The following is a 13,437-nucleotide window of genomic DNA, read 5'->3' as shown; positions in this document are numbered from 1 at the left end:
CCAGGTCCAACCATTTGCCTAGGAATTTCATAAATTCATTCTTTTTAATAGCTGAGTAGTACTCCATTGTGTAAATGTACCACATTTTGTGTATCCATTCCTCTGTTGAGGGGCATCTGGTGGAATGCACTATTGTAGACAGGGGTGGCCTCAACTCAGATCCACCTGCTTCTGCTTCTTGAGTGCCAAGTTTATAAAGGGATGTGCCTCCACACTCAGCATAAACATGCTTTGTAAAGTCTGTACAACTAGCTGATATCATGGAATGGTGGCACATTTCTTCTTATAATTTTACCCTTAAGCTTTCCAACAATAAAAGGGGGGGGGTGACATAGTTATAGTTGGTATAACCTAAATTTGGTTCCTCAGACAGCCAGTCATTGTGAGGAATATTAGGCTACTTGAATAAGCAGGTAAATATAAACATATGGACAGTGGGTTCTAAATTATGTCTGTGAAAGTGAATGTATATATATTTTTTTAATGTGCATTGGTGTTTGACCTACACATCTGTCTGGAACTTGACTTAGAAACAGTTCTGACCTCCCTTGTGGGTGCTAGGAATTAAACCCCAGTCCTGGAAGAACAGCCAGTGCTCTTAACTGCTAAGCTACCTCTCCAGCCCGTGAATAATAATTTATTCAAACTTTTGAACCCAACCTTGTATTTGTTTATATTTTAGGGAATGAGCAGCAGCCGCTACAGTGGCTCACACCTGTAATGCTAGCAATCACAATGAGGCAGTGGGGATCTTCAGTTCAACAAACGGTCACAGGAACTTCACATTTCATATTCTAAGTGCTGTATATTTTATTTATTTCAGACCACATGAGGAAGTTGGCCCTGGTTAAAGATAAGCAAATGTTCTTAATCCTGTTAATAACTACAGGTTCATAGACATGTAGCAAACTGCCTTTCAGAGCATTGATAAGAAGCCTGCAGATAGGCTCAAATAAGAACAAAATATGCACTTAAAGTAAAAATCTCCCTAAACTGTGATTTCCTTTGTATTCTGTGAGGGGAAGGGCTTCAGAGAGCTGCATGTCCCCAGTAGGATCCAGTTTCTCAGTATTCACATATGTACAGTGGGAGAACAATGAGGTCCTTCCTGCTTCTCTGAAATGTTCCATACATCTTTAGTACAGTTAAGATCACATACCATCTCATCTGAATGCCATTTTAAAGCCTTTACAGCCTTTAAAAGGTAAAATGTCATTCTGTGATTCTGAGCTCTTTTTCAGCACAATTCTGACAGCCAGAATGGCTACCACCAAATATATGTGGGGCTCAGGGAGCTTGGGCTTGATTTAAATAACCCTAGGTATTAATTCCTAACAAAAATTTATGATGAATTTCAGCAGCTTGCAGTTAGCCATGAGTCTTAAGTGTAATATGTTTAAAATGAGTTATTTGTTTTAAGTGTAGCTGTTACTATGTGAGATCTGAAGCATCCATAGGAAGCTTAACTAGTCAGACTTTCCAGGTTTCTCAAGGGACCTTTGGTTTATACTTCCCTGTGTGTGTGTGTAACCATTTTTGAAAAGTGGTATCCTAATTTTCATTGGCCAATATCCTCATAAGTGACATTGGCTAACCCCTCTTATAAACAATGCTTTCCAAGTTTGGTGTGACTGCCATCATGGGTTCCAGAGAGACCCTGCCTCAAAATAGTAGTGATTCTAATGATAACATTCCTTAGTAATCACGACAACTTTCTTCATGTAGCAAACAAACAGGTGTAATAAATACATAATGGTACCATCTATAAATCTCCAGAAATCGCAGTACTTTAGAAGTGTCTAATCTCATCAATTCACTTCTAAGTAGATAGTAAATGAAGCCTGTGTCTGTTATTTCAACTGGAAAAGGGAATGTGACAATTTTTCCTCCTCCTGTAAAATGTGGCTGAGATTTAATCCTCAACAAGGAACGGGTAGGAGCTTGGTATTTAGAGGTAGGGCATCCAGAAGTGATTGAAACTGGGATCAGGGGTAAGATCCTCATGTGAGTGTGGGTCAAATGACAACTTGCAGGGGCTTTGGGATCCAACTCAGGTGTTCGGGATGGGGGCTTTATAAAAAAAAAAGAGAGAGAGCAGCACACACACTCCTGTCTCTGTCATCATGGCCTGGACTGCCCCCCAGTCACAAACAGCAGGAAGTCTGCGCCACTTGAGAATAGAAAGCCAAAATAAGCCTCTCTCCCAACCCTATGCTATTAGTAATAGGAAGTGGACTGAGGAAAGCCATGCAAAAATAACTCCAGCAGAAGAAGTTTATAGTTATTTGAAGATGGATCCTTGTTTTACAGTCATTTAAATTTGAAAAATAACCCAATATCTTAACTACTAGGTAAATAGATCAAATACAAACCACAGAGTCTCCCTGTCATAAACAACCGCGACTTTATGTCAACTTAAGAAAACCTCCATGAGCCAGATCACTATAGCATGGCAGCTATTCATTCTCTCTACTAGAAATAAGACCAAAGCCTGCATATGTGAAAGTACTGTTCAAATAGATACAGGATCCTATAACATTAATGCAAAAGGTGTGGCTTAGGACATAGTAAAGCCAAAGGCAATATTTCCTTTCTATTCTCTGAATCGATATGTTGTTTTCAGGACCTAACCAGTAGCTATCAAGGACAGTGTCCAAGTTCCCTGGACTTCCATTAAAAGGTTAGCCATTAGCTTTCCTCACGCACTGCTTTGCCCAGGAAATAAATCCTTTTTAATTTACACACACACACACACACACACACACTACTGTTGCTGTCTTCAAATACCAGAAGAGGGCATCAGTCCTGTTACAGATGGCTGTGAGACACCAAGTAGTTGTGGGAATTGAACTCAGGACCTCTGGAAGAGCAAGTGGCCAGTACTCTTAACTGCTGAGCCATCTCTCCAGCGCTTTGACACTTTAAAATATGTTAAATTATGTGGAGTAGATCATAATAGAGTAAGGTCTTGAATGTACTTCAATTAGGTAGGACACTGTATACAGAGCCTGCAGATTTTTTTAACACCAGAACTATACACATGTAGTAGCTATAAGTAATTACACTTGATTGCTATATGTGAATTGGATGTACAGTTGCCAAAAGAATGTACCTTTTAAATTTTTAATTTTAAATTTTTCCTGTCTCTTCCTTCCCTCCCCTCAACTCTTTCTACCAATTTCCTTACTACTCAAACCCAGAATTACCCATAAAAATATGATGCTACATGACATGGAAGCTTAAATTTCAAAAAGTGAAAATAAATGTTATTGTCTTTGAGCCTGGTTGGTTTTGAATTCACTGTGCCACTGAGAACAAACAACCTTGGCCTCCTGATGATTGTTCTTTGGAGTATTAGGATTCTCTGCCTATGCCTTCTGCCTAGATAATGCAGTGCTGGGGACACAGCACCGCACTTGAGCTACATCCCTCGCCTGCTATGGATTTTCTTTAGAATTGAGATTTCAGGGCCCCTTTTCACTCTATGGCACATTTCAAGTTAGACTTAGTCATAATTCAAGGGTGAAATAGTAGTTTGTGACCATATATTCATGTCTAATGCGTTGGGTGTGATGGCAGTCAGTCTCCTGTTCTTTCAAGTTTGGAAGGAGGTAAACCACATAGAAAGAAAGAGACATCACTTTTGTCTAATAAGAAGAATTGGTGTTAAACTTTAAGTAGTGCACATAATGATAGGTATAAAGGCAGTTGAGCAATGCTCTCTTCCCATCGGTGTTCTTCGGCTGCCTTTTGGTCAGCTGTTACATATGTGTTAAAGCAAGTCCAGGCATTCTTTTCAGCAGAAGTTTAGGAACTTCTTGATGTAAGTTCATCAATAAGACATGTAAATTGTTGCGATAGCCATAGAGCTCCATGTAGCCATCCTGAATGTTAGCAGACAGGAACCAGGTGAGCACTAGAGGGACACCTGGGGACCCCACAGGCCACTGCTCTCCTTTTCAGAACATCACCTAAGTCCTCCACCCCTCTTGCCTACAGCATTTTACTGCACATAGAACTTTGGAGTTTACTTATCCTGTTATAACTGCAATATAATTGTCAAAACTTCTGATTGATTTTAGATTTTAAAGCTATACTTACTTTTGTGGGTTTTTTTTTTTTTTGTACTTTACTAAATCTTTAAACCATGACAGCATTTCACTTGGTTCTCTTCATTGACGAGTGTACACAGTCTTACTATTGAGGCAGGGTCTCACTATATAGCTCTAGATGGCCTGGAATTCACTATAGACCAAGCTGTCATAGAACTCAGATCCTCCTGCCTATGTTGGAATTAAAAGTGTAAAAAACCATGTCCTGGTAAATGTAATAACCTCAGTGTTGCTTTTCAGCATTTCTCTATTATTCCTCTGCTTCATTTGTCTGGTCTAAAAGTAGGTAAGTATTAATCTAATATAACACCATTTTAGTCCAGACCAATAGTGCCCTTCCCTACTGTGAATATCTTTAAAGAAGTGGTGGGACAAAAATATAACTAGATGAGTGGAGAAGTATTATGATCTAAACATTTGTTTTTATTCTGTAGGTGTATACGTGGGTGTGCGTGAGAGTGTACATTTGGGCAAGTGAGCTGGATTAGCCCCTCAACATGGATGTCATTGCTAGACTATAAACTGAAAAATAGGGAAGATGCATATTTGCATCTGAGACCAATTGTTAGGTTTTGCATGGTTTAAAATTATATTTACTTGTCCTGTGTGTGTATGTGTGTGTGTGTATACATACATACATACATATATACATACATACATGGGTGCCATGACAGACATGTAGGGCTCAGGGGACAATTTGTAGGAGTTCACCCTTCTCATGTGGGTACTGGGGGGAATCAAACTCAACTCATCAGCATTTGTGATAAGTGTCCTTATGTGTTGACTCATTTCACCTGCATCTGTGGAAAAATCACCTAGAAGTGGCACCCTTGAAGATGGTCAGAGGTATGTGTATTTGTTTCAAACTGAATGCTGAACCTGGGGAGAGTTTCCTGCACGCTGCAGGAATCACCTCATTCTGTCACATCCCTAGCTCAGGGGTTTCTGGGTTTTCTTAAGCTGTATCTTTCACCCCATCACCACATAGTATACACTGACAGCACTGACATGAGCGGAGATTCCCTGTTAAAGAATTTGTTAAAGAATTGCTACAGGCCTGCCATAGCCAATCAAGTGTGGTAAAGAGGAAAAGATACCAGAATTAGACTCTAGAACATTGTTTCTGATCTTCTGATAGATAACAAATTGGAGGTAGCCTTGAAGAACTTGAGGGTCCAGTTTCAGAAGCTGTTCTGGGGATTATGAGATAAGAGAGCTGATCCATCTTTAATGGAGATGATTCCAGGATCACACAGGAAGAAGCATGATAGCTCAGCAAGGGCTAAAGAAAAGGATTTTTCTCTGATATGAGTTACTGGGGAGGTATAAACAGCTGGGATTTATCCCATTGTTCCTTTGCTCCATGCAGGGAAGACAAGAATAGCTAAAGTTGAAAATCAGCATCTGCTTGCTAGATCTAGGTATTGGTGTTACTGTAATGCTGTTATTATTTTTTTTTCTGTGTCTTTAGGATTCATTCAAAGGGCAGCCTTGTGGATGGCCCCGAAGCAAGCCTGATGGAACAGGACAGAACCACCCATGCTGAGGGCACCAGACTGAGTCCATTCCTGATAGCATCACCGTCTCCCATCAGCCATACGGAACCTCTGGCTGTCAAACTCCAGAATGGAAGCCCGTTAGCAGAGAGACCTCATCTAGAAGTCAATGGAGACACCAAGTGGCAATCTTCCCAAAGCTGTTATGGAATACCCCACATGAAAGGCAGCCAGAGCAGCCATGAGAGTCCACATGAAGACAGAGGGTATTCCAGGTGCTTACAGAATGGAGGGATAAAACGCACAGTCAGCGAACCATCTCTCTCTGGGCTCCATCCAAACAAGATATTGAAACTAGACCAAAAAGCTAAGGGAGAAAGCAATATCTTCGAGGAAAGCCAAGAAAAAAACCCCGGTAAAAGCAGCAGTCAGCCAAATGTCTCCGGACTAAGTGATAATGGAGAGCCCGTGACCTCGATCGCCCAGGAAAGTTCAGGTGCAGACACTGATGCTTTCCCAACACGGAACTACAATGGAGTTGAAATTCAGGTTCTCAACGAGCAGGAAGGGGAAAAAGGCAGGAGCGTTACATTACTTAAAAACAAGGTTGTGCTAATGCCTAATGGTGCTACAGTTTCTGCCCATTCTGAGGAGAACACACGTGGTGAACTCCTGGAAAAAACACAGTGTTATCCAGATTGTGTCTCCATTGCCGTGCAGAGTACCGCATCTCATGTAAACGCCCCTAGCAGTCGGGCTGCTATCGAGATGTCCCACGAGATCCCTCAACCATCGCTTACCTCAGCACAGATCAATTTCTCCCAGACCTCAAGCTCGCAGCTGCCTCCAGAGCCAGCTGCAATGGTGACTAAGGCCTGTGATGCTGATAATGCCAGTAAACCAGCTAGAGTACCAGGTACCTGTCCTTTTCAGAAAGCAGAACACCAACAAAAGTCAGTTTTGGAGATAGGCCCATCTCTTGCAGAAAACAAAACCATCCAAGGAAGCATGGAGCTATTTGCTGAAGAATACTATCCTAGTTCCGACAGGGATTTGCAAGCTTCTCATGGCAGCTCTGAACAGTATTCAAAGCAAAAGGAAACCAATGGTGCTTACTTCAGGCAAAGCTCAATGTTCCCTAAAGATTCCATCTCTCCCACTACTGTGACCCCACCGTCACAATCACTTCTTGCTCCCCGTCTTGTTCTTCAGCCTCCTTCAGAAGGAAAAGGCGCTCTGAATGATGTAGCTTTGGAAGAACACCATCACTACCCCAACCGAAGCAACCTGACTCTTTTAAGGGAAGGGAAAATAGACCATCAACCCAAGACATCATCTAGCCAGAGTCTGAATCCATCTGTACATACACCCAACCCCCCCTTGATGCTTCCAGGACAGCATCAGAATGATTGTGTCTCACCGTGCCATGAAAAATCAAGAAAAATGTCAGAATATCTCATGTATTACCTGCCAAATCATGACCACAGTGGAGGTTTACAAGAACATAGCCAATACCTGATGGGGCACAGGGAGCAAGAGATTCCGAAGGATGCAAACGGGAAACAAACGCAAGGCTCTGTACAGGCAGCACCTGGCTGGATAGAACTGAAAGCCCCGAATTTGCATGAAGCACTCCATCAGACAAAACGCAAGGATATATCCTTGCACTCAGTCCTCCACTCTCAGACCAGCCCTGTCAATCAGATGAGCTCCAAACAGTCCACTGGCAATGTCAACATGCCAGGAGGATTCCAAAGGCTATCCTACCTCCAGAAAACAGCCCAGCCAGAGCAGAAGGCACAAATGTACCAAGTGCAAGTGAACCAAGGACCGTCTCCAGATATGGGGGACCAACATCTTCAGTTCCAGAAAGCTTCATACCAGGAGTGCATCCCCAGGACAGATCTGTCACCTGAGGCTCACCCGCAAGCACCGAGTGTTCCTCAGTATCATTTCCAGCAAAGAGTAAATCCCTCCACTGATAAGCATTTGAGTCAACAGGCCACAGAGACTCAACAGTTATCAGGCTTTTTACAATACACTCCTCATACGCAGGCATCACAAACACAAGCATCCCAGAACTCAAATTTCCCTCAAATCTGCCAACAGCAGCAGCAGCAGCAGCTACAGAGGAAGAATAAAGAACAAATGCCTCAGACTTTCTCTCATCTCCAAGGTAGCAATGGTAAGCAAAGAGAAGGCTCGTGCTTTGGCCAGATTAAAGTGGAAGAAAGCTTTTGTGGTGGAAATCAGTACTCCAAATCAAGTAATTTCCAAACTCACAATAATACCCAGGGGGGGTTGGAGCAAGTACAAAATATAAATAAAAATTTTCCTTATTCGAAGATCTTAACACCAAATTCGAGCAACTTACAGATTCTCCCTTCAAATGACACACACCCGGCTTGTGAGCGGGAACAAGCTCTACATCCTGTAGGAAGTAAGACCCCAAACCTGCAGAACATGCAGTGTTTCCCGAATAATGTGACCCCAAATCAGGACGTTCATCACCGGTGCTTTCAGGAACAAGCGCAGAAGCCTCAGCAAGCTTCGTCTCTGCAGGGGCTTAAAGACAGAAGCCAGGGTGAGTCTCCAGCTCCACCAGCCGAGGCAGCTCAACAGAGGTATTTGGTGCATAATCAAGCAAAGGCACTTCCTGTGCCTGAGCAAGGAGGAAGTCACACACAGACCCCTCCTCAGAAGGACACTCAGAAGCATGCTGCCTTAAGGTGGCTTCTCTTACAGAAGCAAGAACAGCAGCAAATACAGCAATCCCAGTCTGGTCATAACCAGATGCTTAGGCCAATCAAGACTGAGCCTGTATCCAAACCTTCTTCCTATAGATGCTCCTTGTCACCGCCACAAGAAAACATGTCCAGAAGGATAAAGCAAGAGATCTCCTCTCCAAGCTGTGACAATGGGCAGCCAAAGAGCATCCTCGAGACCATGGAACAGCACCTGAGGCAGTTTCAGCTCAAGTCACTCTGTGACTATAAGGCTCTGACTCTCAAGTCACAGAAACAAGTGAAAGTGCCCACAAATACCCAGGCTGCAGAATTGGAGAGCCACCCCCGAGCTGCAGAGCCTCAAGCAACCAAAAGAACAGCTTGTTCTGTTCTCAACGATGTTTCAGAATCAGATACTCCTGGTGTACAAAATCAGAATGGCAAATGTGAAGGATGCAAGCCAGGTATGTGCCAGGAACATACATGGTGTTTGCCAGAGTTAGCTAATCATCTTCATGTATGTTGCTTCTTTCTTAAGCTGGAGTCTGGGACCCATTTTCCTTTTTTTAAATCTTTTAATCTTTTTACAGACCAGGCCTCCCCAACCCCTGAGAATTCAAGTCTTTCAAAGCCGCAGAAGGCAGCCAAGCAAGGTTCCTGTCTGTAAGCACTCCATAGCATCAGGGAGGCCTTGCAGGCTCCCATTGATATGGATCACAATTTGGGCCTGTCATTGGATCTCCTTTACCTCAGGCTCTTCTCCATTCTTGTCCCTCCAGTCCTTTGAGACAGGAACAATTCTGTGTCAGAGTTTTTGACAGGGATGGCAACCCCATCCCTCCACTTGCTGCTCTGACTTTCTACTGAAGGTAGATTCTTCAAGTTTCCTCTCCCACTGTTGGGCATTTCATCTAAGGTCTTTGAGTCTTGAGATTTTCTTACCTCCAACATCTGCTGGCACTTGGAGCTTCTCTTATGCTCCCCCCTCCCTCTAATACCTGATCATCTTCCCCTTTTTCTCTGCCCCTCCTCCTATCCTCTTACCCAGTTCCCTCCCCACAGCTCTCTACTTTTCTTCTATCTCCCAAGTGAGATTGATTGAGGCAGCCTCACTTGGTCCTTTTGGTTTGTTAACCTTTTGGGTCTGAGATACCTCAAGAATGATATTTTCTTGTTCCATCTGTTTGCCTGCAAAACTCATGATGTCCTCATTGATAGCTGAATATAGCATTCTATTGTGTAAACTTAATCACACTTTCTGTATCCATTCTACTATTGTGGGATGTCTCGGTTGTTTCCAGCTTCTGGCTATCACAAATAAGGCAGCTATGAATATAGTTTGAGTATGTGGTCTTGTGGCAAGGTGGGGCATCTTTTGGGTACATGCCTAGGAGTGGTATAGCTGGGTGTTCAGGTGGATCTACTTCCAGTTTTTCTGAGGAACTGCCAGATTGATTTCCAGAGTGGTTGTACCAGTTCACAATCCCACCAGCAATGGAGGGATATTCCTCTTTCTCCACATTCTCACCAACATATGCAGTCACCTAAGCTGATTGGTGTTAGGTGGAATGGATCATTTTGATTTATAGTTCCTGATGATTAAGGACTTTGACCATTTCTTTAAGTGCTTCTCTGTTGTAAATTCTCAGTTTAGTTCTATACCCCATATTTTTTATTAGGTTGTTTGGGTTTTTTTTTTTGAAGGTTAGCTTCTTTTATATATTTAGGATATTAGCCCTCTAACAGATGTGGGGTTAGTGAAAAAATTTTCCCCATCTATAGGTTGCTGATTTGTCCTATTGACTGATTATGTCCTTTGTCTTACAGAAGATTTTCAGTTTGATGAGTTCCCATTTATCAATTCTTGATCTTAGAGCCTGAGCCATTGGAGTTCTGTATAGGAAATCACCCCCAACCCCATGCCCTCGAGTTCAAGGCTCTTTCCCACTGTCTCTTCTATTAGATACAGTGTATCTGGTTTTATGTTGAAGTCCTTGATCCACTTGGACTTGAGCTTTTTACAAGGGGACAAATATGAATCTTTTCATTTTTTTACATATTGACCACCATTAATTGAAAATGTCGTTTTTCCACTGGATGGTTTTAGCGTCTTTGTCAAAGATCAAGTGTCCATAAGTGTGTAGTTTTATTTCTGGATCTTCGATTCTATTCCATTGAACAACCTGTCTATGCAACAAAACTGGAAGATATAGATGAAATGGATGATATTCTAGACAGATTCCACAAAGTTAAATCAAGAGCTGGCAAAATATCTATACAACCCCATATCCCCTAAGGAAACAGAACTCATTAAAAAAAAAACAAAAACAAAAACAAAAAACAAAAAACGACCAAAAAAAGCTTCTTTTTCCTGCTTACATATAATATATTTAAAATTCTTTATTGTTTGGTTCTATATCTTGAAATATAGTATGTATTTCCAATAGTATGTATTACTTGGCTTTGCACATTTTTGTGGGAAGCCGCAAACGCCATTACAAGATGGCACTGGCTACCACTGGCCACCACCCATGATTATTGGTAAACAACCAATGTGCGCATGTGCATAAGAGTTTTTTGCCTGCCTGGCCCGAGGCATATTAATGAGGTAATGGTAGCATAACCAATCAGGTATGGACACGTCACTCCTAGGCCTATATAAGCAGTGCCATTTCTAGGGTTCGGGGTCTTTTCGCCTCTGTAATTGAGCTCTCCCAATAAACGTGTGCAGAAGGATCCTATTGTGGCATCATCGTTCTTGCTGGCGAGTCGGGCGCTCACTCATTTTCTAATAGAACAAACCATCAATGTACTTTAATTTAAAGAAAAAATTAAAGTTACTTAGGGCCATTAATATACAACTGGAGAATAATCTTTGTGGATGTAGCCTTAATATTTGGTATAATTGAAGTCTATAATAATCTTCTATTATCTCAACAGAAAAAGATGAGGCTCCTTATTATACCCATCTAGGAGCTGGTCCTGATGTGGCAGCTATTAGAACACTCATGGAAGAAAGGTAATTAACTCAAAGGCACAGGGCAGCTTAATGTTTACCCTCTGTATACAGCAGTTTTTCCAGTCCCCCACACAGCACAGTAAACAAGTATAAATCAAGTAATTATCAGTAGGATTAGCTATTCCAGGGTTGCCAACCCAATACACTGCTATTCACTACAGTCACAATATTTGACAGGACAAATAGTCACTCAGCTGGCACAAGGATGCTGGAAAATCCAGGCACAGACAAATCAACCTGCATGAGAGTGCTGGCACAGGTTACAAAGTGTAAGCTCACTTGGCTCTCTCCTACCTACTCGATGGTGTGTCCAAGAAGAAATGACTGGAAGCAGTACGAGTTAGTTAGCTTTGCAAATGAGTTGTTTCTCTTGCTGACTGAGAGACTTCACTTTCTTCTGAAAGCCTCGAAAACTGTCAGTCCGTGGTATTTATGCTTCACTTCTGTATGTTGAATCAGCTTTTCTTATAGACTGAGGTCTGAATGAAGGGATCTGGGCCATTAGCAGAGCTGCTTTTAAAATGTATTTGCATTGTAGGGGCAGTATACAATATTCTTGGCTTTATTTTCAAATCATGTGCTTTACAAAGTTATTATGTAGAAATTCACCACGTAGCTCACCCCCCCCAGCCATGGTACCCTGCCAGAACTACCCAGTTTTCTTTTGTTAACACTATATGGCACTTTGGCACACCAAGAATACAATCTGTTTCTACAGTTCTAACTTTTCCAAGATAGCTGGATACTAGCTTTTGGCCAGATGTCTTTACAAACACAAGCTTTTGCGAGGCAGAGGCAGGCAGATTTCTGAGATGGAGGCCAGCCTGGTCTACAGAGTGAGTTGCAGGACAGCCAGAGCTACACAGAGAAAGCAAAAACAACAACAACAACAAAAAACCCAAAAAACAAATTCACACACACAAGCTTTCAAAAAACTTAGAATTATCCAAGCTGTAAGATAAATTTAGTAAAGGATGAAAAATCAAATAGTTTCAAGAATTGAATTTAGCAAACTTTATAATATCTTTCCCAATACTTTTCATGCAACATATAATTACAGAAAAATCCATGGTCATTTCTGGTGAACTTGGATGCTGAAGAAAAGACTTAAGAAGACTATTGTGCATTACGCTTGGCTTAGACCAATTTTTTTTTAAGTAAATTAAACCCTTTATTTAGATGTGGTTGAAGGAAAAAAAACACACACACTTAAATGTCCAAATGGCTTGATTGCTTCTTGAAGTCATCTAATAACAGTATGTGTTTCTTTAAGGTATGGAGAGAAGGGTAAAGCTATTAGGATTGAAAAAGTCATATATACTGGTAAAGAAGGCAAGAGCTCTCACGGATGTCCTATTGCTAAATGGGTAAGTTTGCCTTGTGTGTGATCTTGGTCTTCGGGCTCAATCATTTCTCTAACCTCAGGAACTGGCTTGCCCAATTCTTGCCAAAGAGCATTGCCAGTTGGAAGGAGCATATATATACTATGTGTACCCTTGTGTTCTAAAGGCAGAAGGGTTCTGAAATCATGAACAAACCATTAAACTGAAATAATTTTGAGGTCAAAAGCAGTGGTTCTCAACTGTGGGTTGTGACCCCTTGTGTAAAAGTAATGACTTTTTTTGCAGGGGTCACCCGAGATGATTGAAAGACATGGATATTTACATTATTATTCATAACAGTAGCAGGATTACAGCTATGAAGGAACAATGAACTGTATTAAAGAGGCACAGCTATAGGGAGGTCAAACCACTGTCTAAAGAATAGTCCTTAGACTGTGAAGAAACAGTTTTTAATCTTTTAAACAACAGGTTAGTATTTATAGTGCCACTTAGCCACTTAAAGAAAGCCTTCAGCTAAGACCCTGCATGTCTTTTCTGTAGTTCTTACTATAGGAGGTTACATTTAACTGTCCACTGTACCAGGTATGGTCTGCTAACCATTGATGAGTAATTTTGTACTCTTCCTCTTTCTTTCTTTCTTTCTTTCTTTCTTTCTTTCTTTCTTTCTTTCTTTCTTTCTTTCTTTCTTTCTTTCTCTCTCTCTCTCTCTCTTTTTTCTTTTTTTCTTTTTTCTTTTTTTTG

General features: G+C 41.5%; 1 protein-coding gene across 5 annotated transcripts in view; it reads left to right on the top strand.

Moving 5' to 3' along the window:
- Window positions 1-13,437, top strand: part of Tet2 (tet methylcytosine dioxygenase 2) — an 81,635-nt gene that overhangs the window by 50,866 nt on the left and 17,332 nt on the right. For all 5 annotated transcript variants that reach the window (XM_029475014.1, XM_021158820.2, XM_029475012.1 and 2 more), the window contains 3 exons: window positions 5,584-8,798; window positions 11,275-11,353; window positions 12,627-12,720. In XM_029475014.1, the coding sequence (XP_029330874.1) occupies window positions 5,630-8,798; window positions 11,275-11,353; window positions 12,627-12,720 (3,342 nt within the window). In that variant the 5' untranslated portion in view covers window positions 5,584-5,629. The remainder of the gene's footprint in view (window positions 1-5,583; window positions 8,799-11,274; window positions 11,354-12,626; window positions 12,721-13,437) is intronic.

Source organism: Mus caroli, chromosome 3 (genome assembly GCF_900094665.2).
Source record: "Mus caroli chromosome 3, CAROLI_EIJ_v1.1, whole genome shotgun sequence".
In the NCBI taxonomy this organism is placed as follows: Eukaryota; Metazoa; Chordata; class Mammalia; order Rodentia; family Muridae; genus Mus; species Mus caroli.
This window is presented reverse-complemented; position numbering and strand designations above follow the sequence as displayed.